General features: G+C 40.2%; 1 protein-coding gene across 3 annotated transcripts in view; it reads left to right on the top strand.

The window, feature by feature from the left end:
• The window catches only part of UPF2 (UPF2 regulator of nonsense mediated mRNA decay), a gene marked incomplete at its 3' end in the record, with an annotated part of 108,857 nt that extends 93,371 nt beyond the window's left edge, over window positions 1-15,486 (top strand). Inside the window, exons 20-22 of one of the 3 annotated variants that reach the window (XM_082740828.1) lie at window positions 6,528-6,669; window positions 7,862-7,982; window positions 14,200-15,486. In XM_082740828.1, coding sequence (XP_082596954.1) covers window positions 6,528-6,669; window positions 7,862-7,982; window positions 14,200-14,209 — 273 coding nt within the window. Of the gene's footprint in view, window positions 1-6,527; window positions 6,670-7,861; window positions 7,987-14,199 lie in introns of those variants that run through there. The other 2 variants (XM_082740829.1, XM_082740830.1) reach the window with 2 other exon arrangements.
• Window positions 15,487-25,065: the final 9,579 nt, after the last annotated feature.

Below are 25,065 nucleotides of genomic sequence, written 5' to 3'. Positions count from 1 at the left end.
CTTATCTAAAAGGGGGCTTAGGAACATCTTTCTGTGAAGATCAAATTGCACAAAATTTAAATAATCCGTTTCCTTCATTTGTCCCTCCCTTTTTTGAGGCACATGTGGAAATTCCTTTTAACTTCATCAATTCATAGATACCATTTGACCTTTTTAGGACATGCAGGCATAAATTAAACCACAGCTAAGAAACTTCTGAGCTTTTTTTTTTTTTTTTAAAGATTTTATTTATTTATTTGACAGAGAGAGATCACAAGTAGGCATAGAGGCAGGCAGAGAGAGAGAGAGGAGGAAGCAGGCTCCCCGCTGAGCAGAGAGCCCGATGCGAGGCTCGATCCCAGGACCCTGAGATCATGACCTGAGCCGAAGGCAGCGGCTTAACCCACTGAGCCACCCAGGCGCCCCAAAACTTCTGAGCTTTGAAAAATAAATTCTTTTCAGCAGTCCTAAATTCTAAATAGTATCGATGGAAGTAAAACTTGCTTATTTTTTAGGAGGAATATTTTTGGTTTAAAGTAGATAGATTATATACTGTATAACCCATATAACTTTATACAAAATGAGGAGTGAAAATTTTTATTTCTTAAAATGTGAAATTTTAATTTTTAAGGAAACATTTTTATTGAACTTTACTAAAAATATATTAGCAAGATGAAGTAAGTACTTGGTTAATAAGTAAATTTTCAACTCATAAACTTTATTTGGAATTTTGGAAAATGTTCAGTTTTAGGAACATTATTTGAAGAAACATCACTGGTATTTTGTGGTCTGAAAAAGAAAGTTACTTTGTTCTGATTTTTATTTCTTTATTTAACTTTTGGGTGTTGGCCCTTCTTGTGTAACGGTTTTTCTAGAAATGTGAAGTGTTTTGCCTTATAGGAATCTTTAGTTCTTAAGTGAATGATCTCTTTGTGTACCAGATTTCTGCTGAGAAATAACTTTCTTCTGTAGTCATTAGGAAAATAAAAGTGTAGGTACTGATGAAATGAGTAGTTGAAAAGAAAAGAGGATAATGCTATTCATAATTTATTTTTCTAGATTTAAATATTTATAAATTAGAATAGTGAATTGAAATAAGATGTTTTGGCTATTAAAATAGAAGTTTTAATAGAACCATTATATAATGTTTTAAAGAACTTTTTTGACTGCTCTAAACAAATGTACAGTATATTTTTTATATATAATATTTGTAAACCATTTTTTTGCAGTTAATATTTATAAGGAGTCACCATTTGTTTTATATATCTTTTGACTATAGCAATTGATACTTGGGATTATGTGTAGATATTTCAGTTTCAGCTGCAGTTATGAAATAGCTTTAAAATACAGCCTAAGTTACCTTTATTTCAATTATTGCATTCCAGAAAATGTAGTTTAAAAGACTTTTGTCTTTTTGTCATCTAATTTGCTATAAAGTAGTAACTTTCTTTTAAAAATGTTTTGGCAGCTTTACAGTAAAGTCAGTTGGTGATGGTGGCATCAGGAAATTGGTCTCTTGTGCTCTCTGTATTTATTACTCTCTCTTATATCCTTTTTAAGGACTTCAGAACATTTTCTTTTGCAGAACTTATCTCAAGTCAGTCTTATAAATGAATAGAAGCTTATATTTTTCATATTTTTAATCAAATCATTATGAAATTTCTTTTATAATGTTTTATTAGTGTGGTAAGTACCATCATTATTCATCTCTTTAGTACTGAATTGTGAGGGACAGTTTAAATGTTATTATCAGAAACCCAGAAAGGGGGAAAAAACAGCCACCCTGTTTTCTCTCGTAGTGTTTTAATGTGGTAACAGATAGAAGCATCTTTGAATTGCAGTTTGTGATTTCAAGAAATTATCTGTCTGCCTTTCTTATTGGGCCGTTTGTTTTGTGAAACAGTAGTATGTCACTGTGTTTACATATATCTACACATGTTTAAAACCAGTTTGTAAAGTTATTAAGGAAAAGCAGCTAGCTGAATAAGTAAGAGCATTGTAATATTAGAGTCTGTAATTTACTTTGAGAAACTCAGATTTTCACTTTTTTTTTTTTAAGATTTTATTTATTTATTTGACAGACAGAGATCATAAGTAGGCAGAGGCAGGCACAGAGAGAGGGGAGGAAGCAGGCTCCCTGCTGAGCAGAGAACCCTATGCGGGGCTAGATCCCAGAACTCTGGGATCATGACCCGAGCTGAAGGCAGAGGCTTTAACCCACTGAGCCACCCAGGTGTCCCTCACCTTTCTTTATCCTTATCTCAAATAAGGCATTTTACTTGATGCTAGGAACAAAGAGTGACTTAAAATTTAGTTGTCATTCTTGTAATAGGTATCTTATATTTCACTGCGACAGTACTCAGCATTGCCCAGATTTCTTACTTATAATAAAAATAAGAAAGTAATTGTGGTGATGACAGTAATACCTAAAACATACTGAATTCTTTATTTCAGACATTGTTCTTTTATGTGTAAGTATATCTTTAAAACTAATATATTAATTTACATAGCTGTCTTTATTGATTTATACTGGCAGGTTAAATTTTATTTAGAGTATTTGTATCTCTGATATATCTGCTAACCAGATTTCACAATTGTTAAGAGAAGATTGGAAAATTGCTTTAAGTCATCATTCTGGAAATTGTCCTCATTCTTGTGGTCTTCCTGGAATTTGACATATCTGCTTCTGCTGTCATAATAATTTGACCCACCTCTGTTTGCAGTGTCTGGATTGTTTCGTTGTTGTTATTTTGTTTTTTGTTTGTTTGGTTTTTTTTACACTTTATTTTTTTAAGGTTTTATTTATTTGAGAGAGAGAATGAGCAAGTGAGAGAGAGAGAGAGAGGACACAAGCAGAGGGAAAGAGTCAAGAAAACTCATCGCTGAGCAGGAAGCCTGATGCTGGGCTCTATCCCAGGATCCTGGGATTACGACCTGAGCCAAAGGCACACGCTTAACCAACTATCCTCCCAGGAGCCCCTCTAGTGTCTGTTTTAATCAGCTTTTCTCTACCAGTAGTTTATAGTACCTGGATTTGGGAATGTAGGTGAAACAATGCTTTCTTCATGCATAGTGCTGGAAATTTAAAATTTCGTTTTGAATTAATGCAACATCTCAGTAATTCTGCTTAGGAAGAGTAAATTTATTATGAGGCTTTTGTTTCACCTATTAAATAACATGTAAAGAGTCTGGCAGAAAGGTTATTTTGAGCTGAACTTTTTCATTAACTTATTTTTTGTTCATCTTCTTGATTTGTGAAAAATAAAAGATTTATTAGCAGGAATAACTTTCTTTCAGTTGTTTTTGTTAGTGGAAATAAGACACATTCCTGATGTAGACTACTACACAGGCCTCAGGACAGTAGACAGAAGTAGTTAAGGTCTTCAATTTCTACTTGGTGGTTGTCAGTGTCATTCTGCTAAGAAAGTGATGTTTTTAGTTGACTTTTGATTTTATTTTTCTGCAGTTTTGGTTTCAGCTGTATAGTGACTAATGAGGGTGACTATTATTCTGAACTTTTGTTATTTTGATGCATTATTAATAGGTAATATTTATGGAGAACCTACTGTGTCCTAGGCACTGTACATATTTATCTTACTTAATTCTTATAGCACCTTAAAAGATAGTCTTGATATCATTTTATAGCTGAGAGAAAGAGTGTTCTTAAGTGATTTGCCGAATTGTACTAATATATAGTAGGCCTGAGCTGTGAACCTCATCTGTTTGACCACAGAAATCCATGGTCTTCTTTGCAGCACTGCCTGGCAAGTGTATATTTCATGAAAGCACTGATTGTAATGTGGAACCGAAAGGAAGTTTGGGGGAGGAGCAGGAAAAACACAGAGTCATAATTGTGGATGAAGGAGAAAATGGACTCTCGTCAGACCATAAACAGTCCACAGCTAGCCATTTTTAAAAGAGATGTAGAGGATGTGTAAATGCTTTTTCTTTTAATTGAAGTATAGTTGACAAGAGGAAGTACTTTTTAAAATGCTATGTTCAGGATCATAAGAACAAGGAAGGGTAATCCCACCGTTTGTGGGAGGTTTGGGGCCAGGCAGGCGGGGGCAGGAACGAACCAACCATTCACTTTTGCTTTTATCAACAAGAAAGATTTCATCCTGGCAGTTGGTGAGTTGAAGATCGGGTAAAATTAGATAGTGTCGAAAGGGATAATTTATGTACTTTAAATGAGTCCCAGTCTTTAGTTAAAAACCAATTATATCCTCAAAGACTGAAATAACTTCTATAAGTAATTGTAGAGCAGTTGTCGTTAAACTTAGAAAGTCGTTCATATTGAGGTAGTAGTCGAAAGTTCCTAATGGGCAAATAATTTCCTTGTTCAAAGAGCAGGGGAAAAATACATTCTGAAAACTGTACAATCCAGTAAACTTATATCACCTTTTAGCAGAATTCTAGATTGAATTTTGAAACAGATGATTTTAGTCATGAGGAAAATAAAAATTAAAACCAAAGTAAAAATGCCATTGTATACTCACTAGAATGGCTAAAATTAAAAAGATAGGCCATCCCAAGTATTGGCAAGGGTGTGGAGGAACCAGAACTCTCTTACACTGCTAGTGGAATGTAAAGTGGTACAGACACCTCAGAGAATATTTTTGTAGTTTCTTAAAAAGTAAAACACACCACAGGGTGCCTAGGTGGTTCAGTTGGTAAAGCATTTGACTCTTGATTTCAGGGTCATGAGTTCAAGCCCCACTTTGGGTAGAGAGCTTACTTGAAAAAAATTAGAAAATACACCAGCTAGTCCCAGCTTTTCTTTACTAGCATTTTGTTTTTAAGAAAACTGGAGACCTGTGTCCACACAAACATTTGTAAATGTGTTTGTAATAACCCAAAATAGGAAGCTCAGGTGCTGTCAACAAGTAAGCAGATAAGCAGATTGCAGTATGTTCATATAAAGAAGTACTGCTCTTCGATAAAAAGGAACAAACTATTCATGCATGCAACAACATGGATGCATCTCCGAATCATTGTGGGAATTAAAAGAGGCTGGACAAAATGAAATACATGTTGTATGATTCAACTTACATAAAATTTTAGAAAGTTCAAACTAATCAGTAGTGACAGAAATAGCAGTTGCCTGGGGTTGGGGTAGAGGAAAAGATGGGTTACAGAGGGACAGAGAAGTCTTTGGAGGTAATGGACATGCTCATTATCTTAATTGCAGTGAGGTTTTCTTGATTGAATGTGTATGTGTTTTTTTCTTTAAAAGATGGTTTTGAACTCATAAAATAGAAAGGGGGTAGTTTCAGAAAGTCTATCCTTGACCACTAAGAGCACATTAAGTCAAACTAATCTCATTGGGGAGAATGGGTAAAGTCTGCTAGGCTGGTAGCCAAATTGACTACCTTAAATATATTTCTATTTTGAAATAGGAGATACTTGGTTATCTACTGTGATAAAAATGAAATGCAGTCACTTGGGTTTGTAGATGTTTCTTTATATTTTTCATCTTTATATTTCACCTTTATATTTATATCACCACCCACTTTATATTTTTCACCTTAGTGTATCTGGCCTGGTGCATTTAGTGTTCTGGGTATTATATTTTAAGAGGAATGTTAACTGACTAAAGTGCATTATATAAAAGTGAGTATCAAGAGAGGACATATGAGATAATATGAAGAACCAGATTGTCTGATCAGATTCACATGAGTCAGAGACCTAAACAGTGTTAAGCTTTACTAATTCAAGGGTATAAGCATTCAAAATGGCATAGACCCAGCAGAGAGAGGATCCTGAGCACAGGTCTTTATGTCCTTTCTTTCCTCATCAGGCATGCCATTGATCCAGAGTATTTGAGAAGTTCTCTTAACTAAGGTGTGCACGTTATCCACAACAGAGAGAATTTCCTTTTTGTGTTCAGATAGTTATGTAACTTACTCAACAATTTCCAGGGAGCTCTTAAACTCATAGCTTCTGTCTAGGTTTGTATATGTTGCAGAATCCTAAGCAGAGACGTCCTGCTAAAAACAAAAACATTTCATAGATAAGGACTCTCCTGTAACAGAGAAATAGATCTTACAGGGTAGTTTCTTAACTCTTCCTGTAGTCTATCTTTAGAAGTAAGAAGGTGTCTCAATACTAAAGATGGCGTAGATTTGTTTGTGGTATGGTCCGGGAGGCTGGAACTGGTTCCAGAGGATAGAAATAAAAAGGATGCAGGTTATAGCTTGCATAAAAAGCCTTTTTGACAATTACCCACACATAATAAGGTCTTTTTGATGGAAGCTGATACCCTGTTGCTAGATGAGTGTTTCTAAACAATGCAGGCAAGAGGAGCTTTTACTTTTCTTGAGATTGAATTTGATAGTCTTCCACTTCCTCTCCAACCTGAGTGGGTTTGTCTCTAGAAGATTAAGACTATTAATCTGTTTTATGTTCTTGGATGATACTGTCTTTATTGACTTAGAGTAAAGACATTATTTTTTCTAAATTTGTTTAATTCTACTTAGCATTTTATTTGAAATCATTTTTCTTCGATTTTCTCAAGCCATTTGTTTTTCTTTGTTATTTTTTCTCAGTTTAAGATTCTTAATGTACCCATGTCTTCCCAACTTGCTGCAAATCACTGGAACCAGCAACAGGCAGAACAAGAAGAAAGGATGAGAATGAAAAAGCTGACTTTAGATATCAATGAGCGGCAAGAGCAAGAAGATTATCAAGGTAAATAATCCTTTTTAGGACAGAAGTGGAAAAGTTTTATGCTTTGGGGGCTTTTTAAATATAGAATATCAGGGGTTTTTTTACACTCTCCTCTTTGTAAATATTAAGCTTTGTAAATATTTGTCATCTTTGTAAATATTAAGCTAAAGAAATTGCTTTTATATTCCCTTCTGTCTTCACTTACTTGCAAAATAACAATGTCATTTTCAGCAAATTCTGCCAGCTCCATAATTCAGATTAGATTCTGTACTCTTTAGAGCTATGTTTGCAACTGAGATGATAATCACTTTTTAATTGCCTCATGTTGCCAATCATCTGTGAGCAATTAATTCAGTACATATTTATTATCTCATTTGTCTGGGAATCCTATCTCGAGGACCCCATGCTTCTTCAGATTTGAAGGTATACTTAAATTAAGATTCTGGTTTTGTGCAGATGTACCCAACACTCTTCAACTAACTGGAACCTCATGTATAGAATCCACGAACCTCATTAGCCAGCCTCTTGGCATTTCTCTGGCACCCAGATTTTAGAGCCATAACATGACTGTTTATTATATAGCACTATATTGACAGACTGCTTTCTGTGCAAGAGAGATTGTTAAGTAAATAAATATTTGGTTTTCTATCTTCGAATCGTTCTAGAATCTCTTCTGGTAGATGATACCCAACATTTTTAACAGTCAGTAGTAATGGCTAACATTCAGCAGAAGTGCCTACTACGGGCTGGGCACTGACTTCTGTACTTTCACAAAGCACATAAGCCTCACCACAATTCCATGAGATAAGTGCTTATTATTACCTGCATTGACATTTAGGGAAATGAACCGGAAGTCTCATAGCTAGTAAGTACCAGAGCTGGGATTTGAATCAATATTTTCTGGCTCCAGATGCTATGTTTGTAGTTATTGAACTAGACTGCTTCTCATACTGCTTTACTGCCTCACACTTACGTAGTGGCCAGATTGACAGTATGGGGAATATTGGATAGTAAATGCTTGAGAGAGTGTCGCCTCTCTGGGTGTGCTCTTTCAGAACTTCTTAATCATTGTAGTCTGTGTGAGGGTTGTTTTTCTTTAATCACCTACCTGACAGAACTAAAAAACTTGATCTCCCTAGGGTTTTATTTGCTTCATGGAGGGGAGTGCATTTACCACAGTTGACCACTTTTTCTGTTTTACTCCTGTGTACAGAAATGCTGCAGTCTCTTGCCCAGCGCCCAGCTCCAGCAAACACCAATCGGGAGCGGCGGCCTCGTTACCAACATCCAAAGGGAGCACCTAATGCGGATCTAATCTTTAAGACTGGTGGGAGGTAAGATGGTCTCTCTTTTTTTTCCTCCTTTAGTTACTTCTTTTTCATGATGTCTGTATGAATAAATTAGATAGTTTGGGATTATACTTAATGATAGAGGCCTAATTTTTAGCAAAATAGAAAAGTCTTTGAGTTGTAGATATTTGAGAAAAGAAAACATTTATGAAATAATTACAGTTCTTTGGTTTTTTAATTTCAGCCACATTGATCTTGGCTTTCACTCTGGGAGTGGACTTTTTTGGATTCTTTAATTTTCACTTGTGCATTCACAGAGATGACTAGTTATAGATGAGTTTGAGAGAAATCACACTTTTCTGTTAGGATTTTTTAGGCCAGTGTTGGATCATATTAACAAAAACTCAAAACCTATTTCCTAGACTTTTAAGCCTGCAGGTTGTTTGTTTTGAGGTGTTTGTTTGTTTGTTTTTAATTATAGAATATTCTGCCGGGATCCATGCCAGTTCTGCTTAAACTTGAGTTGCTTAAAGTGAAATAATTACAATTACATAAGGAATTTCACATAGAAGATTGCCAATAAGACCTTATTCATCTTCTTTTAAGGGAGAAAATTAAGTTTTTCTGGGATCTGATCTAAGGACCCATACCATTAACTCAGTTTTCTGTCTTATGGTCAGTTTATAATCAAAGATAACATTGGCCATGCTGCTCTTACTGATCTCCTTCAGGGTATTGGTGTTTTAGCCTAAGGACAGACGATAGGCCCAGGATGTCACCTTGCTGTCTGCGGCAGGCAAGGTGGATATGGGAGGGAGTGTGCTAGGGATAGGGAGCAGAATAGTTCATTACTGTGACAGCAGTGCTGGGGAAGTGTAAGTCTGTGTCTTGTACGCACTCTATGTTTGTGTGTACCTGATACATTTCTCTTTGACATATATGCTGAAACAGCTCTAGTCAGATTATGGGTTAGCACTTTGGTTTGTCATGACAGTTTTGGGGTCTGTTTTTAACATCTAGTGAGTGTAATGTTTTTAGAAATCCAAGCTAGGACTGATGTACAAATCCATCTAATAAGTGCAAGATATTAGGTTATTTTTAATTATCCAAGCTTCATTAAAATCCTTTAGTAAAACCTTTTATTGCCACTAAAACGTAGAAGCTAGGTAGTTTTAACAAGCCATGAAAATTTTCGTTTTCTGCGTTTTACATTTTCTTACAGAGCTTTGAATATATATCAGTGTTCTTGATACTGCCTGTTTCTCTTGTCTCCTGGTTGGCAAACAGATCTATTAGAATATTTTTATCTTGATGTTTTCCACCAACTTCACCTTTACGTATTATAGCTTCACATCTCTGAATGGCAAGATTTCTATTAATACCTAATCCCTTCTTGAATCACGTAATGCAAGTATAGTGCATTTTCCTAGTTTTTCCCAATTTTTAAATGTTTGGGTGAATTTAAGAATCAGTAACTATGACATTTGATACATATTTGATACTTGTGGTACGATTTGCCCCCCTCAGTTTTCACTCGTTCTGCACTTACCATGGGTTTAGTCCTACACTATGGCAAATTAAGAAGTACAAAAAGACAAAGTCTTTATGCTTAAGCTTATAGTCCAGTGGAAAAACTAAGTGTAGGTATTTGAAAGAGCTGATTTTGTCCAAGTCATTTAATTATTTAAACAGTCATTACAAGTTTATTAAGTACCAGGCATTTCTTAAGCAATAGGAAAAAAGATATGGGAAAACAGATGTGTAAATGTATATATGCTGATAGATGTGTAATAGATGAACACAAAGGTATGCCTTTTAGCTACCAGTTATTCAGTTGTTTATCAGAATTCTCTTTGTTAACTTGTGTTTTTGTTCCCTCCCTCCAGCCCCTAGTTAAACAAACTTGGAAGGATTGGCATGTGCTCTTTCTTCCTCACCTCTCACTGGTCTGGCTGACTGTAGTCTACTGCCCCCTCACCCCAGCCCCCAGCCACCTCCCAGTGTTTCATCCTGTTTCTTTCAGGCTGCCTCAGCAGCACTCAGCACGTGGGCCCTCTTTTTCTTGACATACTGTCTTCCCTGGGCTTACGTAGCTGTCTAGTCTTCTGGTCTTTCTTTTCCCTCCTTGACTGCTTCTACCTGTCTCCTGATTCCTTTATGGGCTTCCTTCTGCCTGGAGACACTCATGTCACTCAGGGTCACTCCTAGACCCTCCTCTCTTATCCCTGTACTCTCTGTGGGAGGTGTCCTTCCCTCCTGTGGCAAAGTTTCCATCCATAGCTATGGCTCAGGTCACAGGTTTTAGTTTCTGACTGTAGGTCTACCTGTCTTCTAAACAACCACCTAGGAGGTGTGTCCCTTGCCCTCAGATCTCTCTCCTCTGTTTTCTGCTCAGCGAGCAGAGGCACTGCTAGGCCACTTATCCATCCTAGAAAAGGAGGTTTAAGTTTGGACTGTTCTCCATATCTAATTAATTAACAGTTCCTTTGATTCTACTACTGAATACGTCTCACACTTGCCTATTTTATTCTACCTCTGCTGCAGACACCCTAGATCAGGCTGCTGTCACCACTTCTTCTTCTTCTTCTCCTTTTTTTTAGAAAGATTTATTTATTTATTTGACAGAGAGACATCACAGGAAGGCAGAGAGGCAGGCAGAAAGAGAGGAGGAAGCAGGCTCCCCGCTGAGCAGAGAGCCCGATGAGGGACTCAATCTCAGGACCCTGAGATCATGACCTGAGCTGAAGGCAGAGGCTTAACCCTCTGAGCCTGAGCCACCCAGGCGCCCCAGCTGCTATCATTTCTTATTGGATTGCTGCCAGCAGCCCCATATCAACCCCTTCTAATTCATTCTCTTTGTTCTTTCTAAATTTGCCTATCTGCTGTCTGAGTAGGTGAACTCTTCTACTTAAAACCTTTGGTGGCTCCTCATGGCTGTAGGATAAAGTCCAAACTCCTAAACTTATTAACAAAGGCCCTGCATTATTGGGGGGGGGGCGTTTGTACTTATCTTATTGACTTTATCTCTTTCTCTTCCTCTACTCCCAACCAAGCTGGCCTTTTAAGTCCTTCTAGTTATGTTTTCTGTTTGGAACTTTCTCTCGTTTTCCTCTGGAAATCTCCTGTTCTTCCTTCACATCTTACCTGATAGTCTCAAGTCTGACGTAAGTTGGTGCATATATGATGCCCTGTATTTCCACAGACTTTGTCCTGTGTAATCATCTACTAACTTGTCTTTATATTCCCCATGAGACTGAAGATTGAGGACAGAAGTGAAGCCTTACCTTGTTTTCTGTTAGAAATCCTCCATGGCTCTTGGGCCTAGCACATAGTAGATGCTCAGTTAATATTTGTTGACTGGACAGAGAAATGTGGAAAAATCTGTATTTAGTCATTTAATAAACTTTTCCCCTAAGCTCTGTCCCCTAGCCCTTTCCTCATTTCCTGATTTTGTGAAAGTCCAATTCTTGAGTTACCATCTCTTCCTGTTTTAAAATCTCTTCTTAAAGTCATAACTCAATAAAAAATGCTAACTTATTCATCATTCTTAAAAATGGCTTTCTGTAAAATATTACGGTGGTCTTATAATACACTAGTCTTATAATAAAGGCACAAGTGAGCATGGGAGAAGAGCAAGCAATCATGCAAACATAAGCTTTTGACCAAATATTCTTTGCCATTTTTTTAAACATAAATTTTAAGTGAAGAAATGTAGTCATTTGAAGGAACATAACTGGTGGGGTGGAGTCTCCTGGTGGTTTGGCACCTCTTTATTTATTTTCTATTTTTAACACTGGGCCAGACAGTAGAAAGATGTGTATCTAGAGCAGTGGTTCATCAGATCCCTTAGGAAGAATGTGCTGTGAGATGAATTCCTAAACAGAGGAGGGGGAAGAGAACTTGAGTCAGGTCTGAGAAACTGTTTTCAACTTGTCTCTTAACTTGGCTACCATTTATTTAAAAAAAAATAAGTTATTAGTATTGTCCCTGTTATATGGCAGATAAGGAGAAATTCAGTTGGACACTGGTTATTAAAGCAGATTTTGATAGGTTCCCAGGCATTAATTATAATGATTTAAAATTTTTCTAATCAAAAGTGATCCTTAAAATAGGCTTGAATTAAAATTGCAGCCCTTCTCACTGGGCAGTGATACCCTAACAAAGGATAGGTATTTGCTTATAATGCATTAAAATTGTAATAACGTTCTAGTAAAACAGTTAACCAGTGCAGAAAAGGTTGTTTTCCACTCTGCCAGTGTTGAAAATACTGTGAAACTTCACATCTTCGGCAAGTATTAGTGCTGATAAAGTTTTTGTGCTAAAATTCATATGAATTAAACCAGTGCTCCTTAAACTTTAAAATACATATACATATAATTATATATATATATGGTTTTGTTTTGGTTTTTGTGTTTTTTTGTGTTTTTTTAGAGAGCATACCCACACGAGTAGGGGTGGGGGGTGGGAGAGAGAATCCCAAGTGGGCTCCACATCCAGCATGGAGCCCAGTGCAGGGCTGGTCTCATGGCTCTGAGATCCTGACCTGAGCCAAAATCAAAAGTCAGTCACTCTGCCAACTGAGCCACCCAGGTGTCCCTAAATATGTATTTTAATTTTCGTGGCTTTTATTAAACTGCTAGTTTTCACTCATTTCTAACATCTCTCGGGTGATGTCAAAGCTGCTGAAATACAAATGACACTCCAAGTAGAGTGTTATACTTTAGGACTTCTTTTAATCCATCTTAAAGATATGTGCTTCTGTTTAAGATTTTATTTATTGGTGAGAGAGAGCAAGCAAGTGAGTACAAGCAGGGTGAGTCAAGCCCAGAGGGAGAAGCAGACTTCCCACTGAGCAGGGAGCCCCGTGTGGGACTCCGACCCAGGACCCTGGGATCATGACCTGAGCTGAACACAGATGCTTAACCAATAAAGTGGCTCCAGCACCCTGAGATGTGCATTTTTTATTAGAAATTTTCTTATGTCCTTATTATAAAATTAAATAAATGATACTTTTGTTTTAAAATAGAGTCCCTTAATTGAATAGTTTAATCTAAAAAGTATGTTGTATTTTTTGAGCTCTTAAATTTTTAAATCTCTCAAAATGATTGTTTGCCTATAAAGCAGTCAAATGACAATCTATACTATATTCAGGGATATATTTATCTTATCAAAGACTGGGCATTTTGGGGGGCACCTAGGTGGCTCAGTGGGTTAAGCCTCTGCCTTGGGCTTAGGTCATGATAGGGGCCTTGGGATCAAGCCCCGCATCTGGCTCTCTGCTCAGCAGGGAGCCTGCTTCCCTTCCTCCTTCTCTGCCTGCCTCTCTGCCTACTTGTCTCTCTCTGTCAAATAAATAAATAAAGTCTTAAAAAAAAAAAAAGACTGGACATTTTTCCCCATCATTTATTGTATTTATTTAAAATATTCTATTTTAGACCATTTGACTTGATTTCAGGAGAGACACTCTCTCAGGGAGTACTTGTGTTATTGACCTTGTTCCATTCAGTTCAGTCCTGTAATAGATATATTGAGCTGAAGATACACTTAGCCATATTCGCATCTTATTCTTTGAAATCTGTTTCTTGCTCATATAAGCTTCTCTGTGAGCAGTGAACTGTTAGTGCTGCCAGAGGATGCAGCGCCCGCTTGGTGATGGCGGCCAACTCCTCATCTTGGTGCCAGGCGTCCGCAGGCTTGCCTCCTCCTGACACCTGTGGCGGGGGAGTCTGTTCAGGGTCCTCCCTCAGCTCCCTCAGCACTGCTGATCCCTGCACCTCCATCTTCACCTGGCATTCCCCCTCTGAGTGCTTCTGTATCCAAATTTCCCCTCCTTAGAAAGTCACACTGGATTATGGGCCTACTCCAGTGTGGCCTCATCTTAACTAATTACATCTGCACTGACCCTTTGCAAATCAGGTTGCATCCTGAGGTCCTGGCATTAGACTTCAACATGCAGGTTTGGGGGGTGGGGTGGACACAGTTCAACTATTATACAAACTCTAAGTACTCAGCACCTTAGAAGGTAGTTACAGGCAAGATTCCAGGACCACCTGTCTGATCTCCATCAGAATTGCTCGTTTAAGTACCCCTCTGCTCCTGTTGTTTCTGAGTAACAGTAGGAGTTTGTGTGCTCTTTAAGAAGCACCGATTTGCCTGGGACACCTCAGGAAACAGCAGTTGGTGGTGTTGAGGGGGCCTTTTCTTGCCAGAAGTTTGCCCTCAGCGCTAGTTCTTTTTAACGTTGCCCTGTTTGTGCCTCCAGGAGACGTTGATCCAGCAGCACGTGTCATTTCATTAGGTCCTGTATCTGATGTTGTGGATAGTGGAGTCCTCCAGCAATTGAATGAGAGCAGTGGACACATCTCAGCATGTCGGTCTAGAGAGTTGCGAATCCAAACCTGGGACAGGCTGGGGCCGTGAGGCGGGAACAGCAGCCTCTGCCAACACCGGAACAAGCCGAAGCTTCCAGATAAGGCGTAAAGGCCTTTTGTAATGGAAATCACGTGAGGGTTAATCTTCTCTTGTGAATGGCGGTCAAGAAATGAGATGGTTAACTTGACTACTGAGCAGTTACACCAAGAAGAGCGTCAACGAGATGACTGAGCCAGAGAAGAAACGGTTGTGATGGTAATGGTATGGGGGAAATGAACTTGAGTTTTAAATTTGATTTGAGTTACAGTGTCTCTGAATTGAACATCCCATGTTGGAAGAAGATACATTTGGGGGCTCCAGGACTGCAGTAGAAAAGTATAGAGCAAGCAGTAAAACCTTCTAGTAAAAACTTACATGCAGGACAACAAAATGATGAAAGATAACCAAATACCAGATAATCCACCAGGAAGGCTTTTGTTTAGGAATTTGTTTCAAGAGGAACAAGGGATGAGGGAGAAAAATCAGTTTTATCCATCAGAGTCAGTAATACAAAATTGCCTACTAGGGTAAAAGAGAAATGTGAAGACTTCTACTACACAAAGAGCAGGAGTTCAGATGGCTTAGAGGAATCTGACACCAGCCCAAGAACAGGGAGAGTTGAGCCCATTGTAAGTATCATAGAAAACAAACAGCGTACCAGTCAGCATGTCACAGAAAATGGACGAAGGACAACAAGGAAAGGGGATCAGAAGATTTTGTTGACCTTCATGGGTTTACAGCCTCTGTCTTTAAAGAAAGTATGGAAACAGTAGAGCTTTTATTTTGCATTTGTTTTTGTTTTGTTTTGTTTTGTTTTCCCCCCCACTAAATAGAAATGAGGGTTCTTAGTCTGTTTCTGGCAATCTGTTAATTTATTAGGATAGTTGTCTTTCGTTTGCTTTCCGATAGGCATAGTAAATTTAGTTAAAGAGCACATCTGTATGCTACAACTTGATTACATCTTTTTTTTCTAGCTATTTTGCATTTTTTTCTTTTACCATGTTTCAGTTTCTGCATGTAGAATTAAATAAGAACAAAACTTGTAAAGTTGTAACATTTCACATGGAAATGCTGCCCGATCTTCACCAGCTTCAGAAATCTGACCTTTGCCGATGCTGCAATAAAGTGTTGTAATTTAGATTTGCCATGGTTGTGTTTTATTTGGTTTGGGTTTCAGAGATTTTATTAAATGGGTAAGTCTTTGTCTTCAGAGGTCATCCTTGTTCTTTCTGAAATAGTCTCAGAGATGGTTTCTTGGGCATATCTGTGGTAGTGCTACTCTCCCTCTAGCATTCTGGGTTTGCGTGGTTTTCCTGGGCTCCTGAGTTACCTCACCTGAAGGTCTGTACACAGATTAGCCAGCCCATGGAGACCAGTAGAATAAGCATTTTTAGAATGGGCTTAAAGCTGATTAGGTGGAAAAGGTTGACATGGTCTGGCCTAGCGTGAGGCAGCATTTCTGGTTTTACCCATGTATGTGCAACAGGATTGACAGACGCCTCTGTGCAACTCAGAAAGGAACCACTCTTCTCAGTTTCTTTCCAGGTGTTCATTTCAAGGCAGCCTTACACAATCCAGAAGACATGATTGTGATCGATATTTCTAAAATGCATCTGAGGGTCATTAGAATTTGAAAAGAAACAAACTTTTAATTAAAAAAGGAAGTTTCAAAACTCTATTAATCACATTTTTCCCACCCTCACTGCCATCTTTGTCATGGTTTGGTATGCCGTTACTTGTGATCCTAGGTTGGGGAGAATGGTTTACAATTGTTATTATTTTTACATTATACATTTTAAATTGTTAGAGGAAGCCAGAGATAATTCAAATGTTATCATACACAAGGCAAAGAATATCTGAAAATCAGCTGTGATAATTCATCTTCAGTCTTTCATCTGGAAAGGATAAGGTCACTAGCAGGTGTCCCATGTTTTGGGAACTGTAAAGAAAGTGGACCAAATAAGGTGGAGTGCAATATTGGTACTTGACTCAGCTTATTGGAACTGGAACCAGATAGATTACTGGTGACCAAAAGATCAGTGCTATGTAAGATAGGTTATGTGTTAACCATTAATAAGCTTGTGTCTATTAAAAATAAAAGGGGAGAGCCTCCTGACTTTTGGGAAACATTGTGATTCTCATAACTTTGTCAGTCTTCAGGGCCTCTTTTTCCTCTTATGGTCCATTAAAGGTAAGCAGATGTTAACAAATCTGATTAAGGCTTTGAACCCTTGATTCCTTTTGGGAACTAATGAGCCAAAAAGGCCTCTGGGCAGCCTAAAGTTCCCTCCTCAGATGAGTCCCTGGGGTTCACTGTGGGAGTTGCCCATACCTCGAATGTTCTCCATAGAGTCATCACCAACATGCCCATGTAAACCTCAGCCAGGAAGAAGGAAGAACAGTAGTAGCACACACCAGGAAGAGTGGAGGAGGAGCAAGACCAGAAAGCTAACAACCACATGAGCAAGACACAGACACACAAAAGATAAGAGAACGTGGTGCAGAGCCGGGCTGTGTGGGGTGGTGGTAGTCAAGGAGTGTGTGGGATGTTAGTACTGGAAGAAATAGTCTACAGATGGTAAATCGTCCTGGAAAGTGTGGCCATTTTACCCCACTTAATGCGATGAGGTCAGTCATTGGTGATACCAGATTTTTTGTAAGCAAAATTTTTATAGGAAGGAAATGGGTCCAGAGTGGTAAGGCCAATGACAAAGAGAGGTAAACCTCAGATTTCCTAATAGTCTCCCACTGTAGTATATAATAATCTTGATAATACTCATCATGGAAAACCTGACATTTAAAAAATATACAAAAACCTCATAAAAGGCAGAGGTGGAACATTTTGTGCTTCCTTCTGAAATGATTTTAAGGTTTTTACATTTATGGATGATCTTCTGCTCTCCAGAAGCCCAGTGTGCTATGTTGTCACAAATGAAAGATACCCAATTTGAATTTGCTTAAACCCATGGGAGACTAAGGATCCTAATGTTTAAGCCAACATGGGAGTATTATTGGGCTTTGGAAGTAACGAAATGCAGTCCAGATTCACACTGTGCTTTCTGCTCCTCTGCTTTGTTCTTCCTCAACTGTCCCAAGTCTCCTCAGGCTGCCCTCACAGAGTACCACAGACTGGGCAGCTTAAACAGCATTTCTCACAGTTGTGGAGCTTGGAAGCCCAGGGTCAAGGTGCTAGCGTAGTCAGGTTCTGGTGAGGCCTCTCTCCCTAGCTTGCAGCTGGTGGCCTTCTAATGGTGTCCTCACTCTTTGTCCCTCTCTGTATCCTCCATTTCCTCCTCTTGTAAGGACACCACTCCTATCACATTAGGGCCCCACCCGAGGACCTCATTTAACCTTAGGTACCTCCTTTAGAGGCCCCTTCCAGGTTACAGTTGCCCTGGGGATTGGGAGTTCAACCTAAGAAATTTGGGGGGCAAGATTCAGTTCATAGCAGTCACTGTAAACTTGGCTGCCAACATCTCCTGAGTCTTCTCTCTAGTTACAGAGATGACCTGATGGTCTGCGGCCACATCTGCATGTTACTCAACCCGCAGGCTGTGTTTGGTGCAGGTGTCTGACCTTGGGCTAGTGAGCTATGCTCAAGGGGAAGGCCCTGCAGTACCATGGCTGTCCTTGCAGGGGCCTTAGCAATTATCCAGGGAAGGGCCAATTCCTGTACTCGCTTTTCCAAAATTGGGTTTCTCTCAGATTTTATTTATTTATTTTAAGATTTTATTTATTTATTTGACAGATCACAAGCAGCAGAGATGCAGGCAGAGAGAGGAGGAAGCAGGCTCCCCACTGAGCAGAGAGCCTGACGTGGGGCTGAATCCCAGGACCCTGGGATCATGACCCAAGCCGAAGGCAGAGGCTTAACCCACTGAGCCACCCAGGCGCCCTCTCTCAGATTTTAAATGTGAGGTTTCCCGCACTGCTATCTCTCAAAGTTTGGTTTTTAAAGAACCCCAAGTGTTTTTATCTATACAACCTCTTGTTATAGCATCCCTTTTACTTTGTGTGGCTGCATCGAGGTGTAGCTGTCCACCTCGCCATCTGATGCTTGTCCTTATTCTTGTTTCGGATGAAAATAAAATGAAGGTGGGATCCATTTAAAACAAATTTTAAAATACCTAACATCCTATAGTAAAATCACATTTTTTACATTTATTGAAAAAAGTTTTTTCCTCTTTAACCTTTGGAAATCCGAAGGACACTCAGCTACCTGTTATCTCAACAGATAAGCTTTCTGGAGGAATAACTTAGAAAATTGTTGGATTATTACTCAAATGTTTGTTTCCTTGGAAGTCATTCTAATTTTCTAGTTTTTGAGGAAAGTATTTCAAATTCTGTAGAGTGAGTATGTGTGTGTACAAATACTCATATTTTTATGTCATTCTAGTTCTATGAACTGTTTGCTTTGTGATCTAAGAGGTAAACTTTTTATAATCTAAGAGCTGGGTTTAATGTGTCTCCCCACCAAGAGTTGTGTGCATCTGTATACACTTGCCATTAGGGGGTGCTTGGGTCTGGAACATATTTTCAGTAACACCCAAAGGCAAGAAATGCCTGCTATGTTCAGAGGGGCATTGAAGGCTCAAGGCTGACCCCTGATCGCTCACTCGTTAGTTATAGATTGAGCACCATCTCTGACACTTCCTACCTATACGACCTTAGGTAGTTACTAACCTCTAGACCTCGTTTTTCTCATCTGTAAAATGGGGTAACTTTTTAGAGTTGAATGAGGAAATAATGGGATAATGGGTCTTAACACAGTGGCTACAGTGTAGTTAGTGCTCAATAAAGGTTAACTAGTAGGAGTGGTGACAGTAGTTGTAGTAACCGTGGCTTCTATGTGCCACATGCAGTGTCAGTGGCAAAGTTGACTGACACACTCTTAGCGCTCGAACTCCTAAATCCTTTAGGTGTTCAGACAGTAAATATGAAGTTCAGACATGGGTGAACTTCACACGCATGACCTCCAACAAACTATATACATTATCACCCACAAACAGATGTCCCCCAAAAGCAGTGGGAATGCCACCCTTCAAGTGACTCCAGCCTGGACTAAGCCCTCTTTCCTTGCCAAGTAGAAAAATAACATCCCATCTCCCCAGAGAATATTGGCCACGTAAATTCAGTCATAAACCTTTTACTTTCTCATTGATTTTTTTCCCTATCTCTAACTTCCTCAGTAGCAGAGGGTTGCTGGTCAACTTGACTATTAAGGAAAACTACGTGGTGGTCCTACTTCATCCGACTCCAAAAGTAGGGTAGCTTCTGAGTCCTCCTAACATTACTGAACAAGATAGAACTGGTTATTGGGTCAGGCCATGCCCATTGTTTTCCCAAAGTGTATCATGGATGAGGTCAGACTGACCAAATGCCCGGGTGCTCTTTGGAAGAGATGGGTTCCTTGAAACTCCACGGGCTGGCCGTGTCTTCCAGCAGGCAGGATGGGCCAGGAAAATACTTGAGAGTCATGTTGAGATGCAGGTGGTGTTTTTGCTGGGCTTCTTTGTGAGGGCGTTGACAAAAAATGAGAAGAGAAGGGGACAAAACAGGAAGCAGCTTTGAAATGATAAAGTGGAGTTGTTCCTTGGTTTAACCAGTTTGACTCCCCGCTTATGTGTGTAGCACCAGGCCATGTGGGGCTTGGCCTTCGAGCCAGTGAGTCCACGCTTGCTACGACTTCTTTGTGCACAGGGGCCATTGATGAAGCCTTGAGAATATGAGGAATTATAAGGAATGGCCCAAATGCTTCAGAAATGTATAACCTTGATCAAAGCTGCACTCAGAATGTGTACCCTTCCACATCAATGCAGGACCAACTCCTGCACGGCCCCCCTTCCATGACCTTGGTGTGGCAGAGTTATGCTGGACAGCGCCAGCTGGAATTTCGGTCCTGCCCCTTGTTGGGTAAGTGTCATAACCTAAGCCTCATTTAACTCATTGGGACAATGAGAAATGATAAATTTTCCAAGTTGGTTTTGAAAATTGAATATGAAGTGTTTAATCAACACTTGGTATGTGCTAGGCAGGGGTGCGGGGATGCACAAGGCAAAATCCCGCTTCTACAGAGCTTACCATCTAGGAGGGAGAGACGTAATTAAAAAAAAAAATTAGGGGCGCCTGGGTGGCTCGGTGGGTTAAAGCCTCTGCCTTCGGCTCAGGTCATGATCTCAGGGTCCTGGGATCGAGCCCCACTTCGGGCTCTCTGCTTAGCAGGGAGCCTGCTTCCTCCCTCTCTCTCTGCCTGCCTCTGCCTGCTTGTGATCTCTCTTTCTGTCAGATGAATAAATAAAATATTAAAAAAAAATTAAGGGTCAAAGAAGCCTCGAGGGATGGCTCCTGTGGTGTGTCTCCCAGGCCTCCTTGGCTGAAGGCCTTGTTCTAGGAGTGCTGCTGGCTGGTGGCCTTCACTCCTTCTAGAATTGCTGGGCTATAGGTGTTGCTAGGCGTGCCCTGGGGCTGTCCACACATGGAGACTGGTCAGTGCAGGAGTATGAAGGCCTGGCCATCCTCAGCCCAGGTCAGGATAACTCCAGGGCCTTTCCAACTCCCCATGGGTATGTTGTTGGGCTTGCGTCCAAGCTCACTTGCCCTTCTACCCATGCATTCTGCTCACGCTTCCACAGAGGTTGATCCCAAGAGCCCTTCCTGATAAACATTCTGTCTCTGAACTCCTCCTCAGAGTCTGTTTTCCTGAGACTACACTGTAATGCAGGTCCTGTGCTGGCTAGGGCACTGTGGTGAGCCGGCTCCTTGAGACTGGGCCTGTAGAGAAGGGGTGCTCCCTGCAAGGAAAGTGGGCTCAGCCAAGATGTGAATGACAAGGACCAGCCCTTGGAGATGGGGGACACACATTCCACAGGAGACTGGAGAAAAAGCAAAGAGCGTGGCACATAGAGGGACTCAGGGAAAAGCCAACAGGAGGCAGGGCCCATACCGGAGAGGATTTGTAAGCCAGAGTGAGAAATTTGGATTTCCTTCTAGGTGTGACAACACTGATTTGCTCTGATTTTCATGGGTCACTCACTGCTGAGTTGAGCGTAAGAAACTTGTAAGGCAGGAGCCCAGAGAGGAGGATGAGAGACAATGGGGGTGATGGTGGCAAGAAGGATCAGATTTCAGACCTATTTCCTGAGGGCCAGCTGGAGGGTTCTGTGGAGGAGGGTGGGGGAAAGAACCTGAGCAGTTGGGTGATGGGGTGCTGCAAGAGACAGTGTCTAGGGGGTGTCATTCCTGGGAAAGGGAGCTACATAGAGGCTCCTGCTTCCTCTGCTCGACTGGTCTGCAGGGCCTGGCCCCACACCTTGTGTTTTCGCAGGCTACCAGTGAAAATGGCTACTGCCAGATGCACCTGGTTTCTGGAGACTTCCTAGTCTGTGGGTGGGTGGGCAAAGGTCTAGACCAGAGAGCTGAGATCACGTAGCCCTGGAAAAGGGAAAGGAGGCACCAGGGGCCTCTTCTCCAGAACTGCTCCACATAAAACTTTAAGAACTCAGGCTCTCCTTGTCCTCTGGGACTTGTGGGCCCCAGTGCTGGGCCCGAGGCTTGGTGAGTGAGGGAAGGCTCCCTGCAGGGCTGTGCAAACCTGTGAGAACAGGGCTGACTGCAAACTGATCTCTGGCTCTCTGTTCTGTGTGACCTGGATTTTCCTTTCCTTTTAATTTGACTTTTGTTTGTTTGCTTTGCATTGTCTCTGAGCGACTCAGGAGACATAACAGGCAGCCGGGCTGGCGGTGTCGTTGCACACCTGGGTCAGGCCAGAGGTCCTCCAGCCGCAGCCTGCAGGTGTCCCTCTCTGAGGCCAGTGCTCAGCAGCAGAGCCCTGGGCTTCCAAAAGGTTTGGGCACCAGGCAAACCACACCTACCTGGAGCCTTTGTCCTCTCCCTCCCCCTCCCCTGCCCACTGCAGTAGGAACCAGGGGAAGGTGCCATTGGACCAGCAGGCACAGCCCTCGTGGGAGAAAGGCTTCTGCTTACTCAGAGCCTGTCAGGAGAGAGGTGGAAGGTGAAAAAGAAGACATGTGGCTGGCAGAAGTGTTTAGGTTTCTAGTGCCAGTCCTATGTGACTCTGCCCCCTCCCTAGTCAACCAGTGTTTCTGTCTTTTCAGTTCCCGCTGGCTCCAGCTGGAGAACAAATGTGGAGATCAAATGCACGAGAGGCGGTCAACCCCCTCGCATTACTGGGGACAAAATCTAAAATATGCACAGGATCCCTAATTCCATTTGACTTTTTAAACTTTTTAGCTGTAAATAATCATAAACCCTTGAGAGGTTGCAAAAAACAGTACAGGGTTCTGCAAACACTTCATCCAGCCGTGGCTTCTTAGATGACAATAGTATGGTATCAAAACCAGGAAACAGACATTAGGTAAATACTGATAGACTACATACTGTCCAGTTCTCACTGGTTTTTATATACGCATTCATATAGGTGGTTCTGTACAATGTGATTCCATGTATAGATTCATGTAACCCCTCCACAATCAAGACACAGCTCCATCGCAACAAAGGAACTCATGAGCTAGCCCTTGTCGCTGGGTAGAGTTTGAAGGCTCAACATCTACCATCCCTTGTGTCCAAGGGCAGGAGAAGATGGATGTCCCAGGATGAGCAAGGAGAGCACATCTGCCCTTCTTCCACTTCTGTTCTATTCAGGCTCTCAGTGAATTGGATGATGCCCACTGACACTGGGAAGGGCAATAATCTTTACTCAGTTGTCCGATTCAATGACTAATGTCTTCCAGAAACACTCTTCTACACAGGCCTAGAAACGTTTGCTGGTGATCTGGGCATCTCTAAGCCCAGTCAAGTTGACATATACAACTAACCATCGTGCCTAGAAACTACTAATCTGGCTTCATCTCTATCGTTTTGCCATTTTGAAAATGTTATGTACACTGTGGACCTGTTTCCCTAGAAATCCATCCAAGTTGGTGCATGTGTCAACAGTTTATTTCTTTTTTATTGCCGAGCAGTATCCTGTTATGTGGGTGTACCAGAGTTTGTCTAACGATTTACCCACTGAAGGACATTTAGACTATTCCCATTTGGGGGCTGTTCTAGATAAAACTGCTATGAATATTTGTGTACAAGTTCTTTTTCTGCTATGGCAAAATATTTGCACAAAATTTACCATTTTAACCACTTTTAAGTGTAAAGCTTCCTATATGTTGAGGTTTTTGTGTGAATCTAAGTTTTCATTTCTCTGATTTAGATGTTCGAGAATGCACTTGTGGATCCTGTGGTAAATGCATGTTTGAGTTCATAAGAAATGAGTGATGGTACCAGGAATGTATGAGAGCTCGAATTTCTCCATGTTGTTGCCAGCATCTGGTCCCAACCACTGTTCTTTATTTTAGCTACTATTATAGGTATGGAGTGCTATCGCCTTAGTTCTAATTTGTACTTCCCCAGAAGCTAATGATGTTAAATATCTTTCTATGTGTCCATTTGCTAATCATTTCTCTTCTTTGGTGAAATGTCTATTCATGCCTTTGGCCTTTCTAATTTGATTATAGGCAGGCTTGCATTGGTGTTTTTACTGCATTTGTGTATTTGAGTTTTGAGAATTTTTTCTATAGATTCTGGATACCAAGCCCATTACATAGTTTTCAATATTTTTCCCAAACTGTAGCTTGTCTTTCATCTTCCTAATGGAGTTTTCTTGTCTGCAAAAGTTTTTAATTTTGATGAAGTTCAACTTACCTTTTTCCCCCCATAAATTATTTCATGCCCAAGAACTCCAATCTTTGCCTAGCCCTAGTTCTCAAAGATTTTCTGCCACCCTTCCCTCCAAAAATAGCTTTATGGTTTTTACATTTTACATTTAAGTCTGTAATCCATTTTGAGTTTATTTTGGTGTAAGATGTGAGATTTAGGGCAAGGATTTTTTTGCTTGAAAATGTTCTGTTACATGTTACAATGAAGAGGCTATCATTCTTCCATTGGATTGCTTTTGCATCTTTGTCAGAAAAAACCAAAAACAAAACAAAAAGCAACCACAGAACATACTGTGTGGGTCTGTTTTGGTTTCCTTTTTTTTGTTCCTTTGATCTCTGTGTCTCTCCCTCTGTGAATACCACACTGTCCCGATTATGATAGCTCTCTAGTAAGCTTCCATATCAGGTAGAATGGTTCCTCCCATTTGATTTTGTCAAGATTGTTTTAGCTCATCTAGTTCCTTTGTCTTTCCATACAAATGTTAGAGTAAGCTTATCTATGTCTATAAAATATTTTGCCGAGATTTTGATAAGAATTGCATAATGATTTTTTAGCTATTGTGAAGGAATTATTTTCTTAACTTCATTTTCAGATTGTTCATTGCTCATATCTAAATGCAGTCAATTTTTTTTTTACATTGGTCTTGTACCTTGTGACATTTTCTGACCCTTTAATTAGCTCTAGTGGTTGTTTTGTGAATTCCTTAGGATTTTCATCATACAGGATTATGTCATTCTGCAAAAACAATTTTATTTGTTGCTTTCCAATCTGAGTGTGTTTTATTTCCCTCTGTTACCTGATTGTGTTGGCTAGAATCTCCGGTACCATAGTTGGTAGAAATGTTGGCCGTGGGCATCCTTGCCTTGCTCTTGATTTTAGAAGGAAGCATTCTATTTTTCCCATGCTGTTTAATGCAGAGAAAACCATGTACTGACTAAGAACTAGCCTCTTGACAAAGGGGGTGAGTGGGTTGGGCAAGAGCATCCGGAAA

The sequence above is a fragment of the Mustela nivalis genome, assembly GCF_964662115.1.
Source record: "Mustela nivalis genome assembly, chromosome: 7".
Classification (NCBI taxonomy): domain Eukaryota; kingdom Metazoa; phylum Chordata; class Mammalia; order Carnivora; family Mustelidae; genus Mustela; species Mustela nivalis.
Note: the sequence above shows the minus strand (reverse complement) of the source record. Positions and strands in the feature narration are given on the sequence as shown.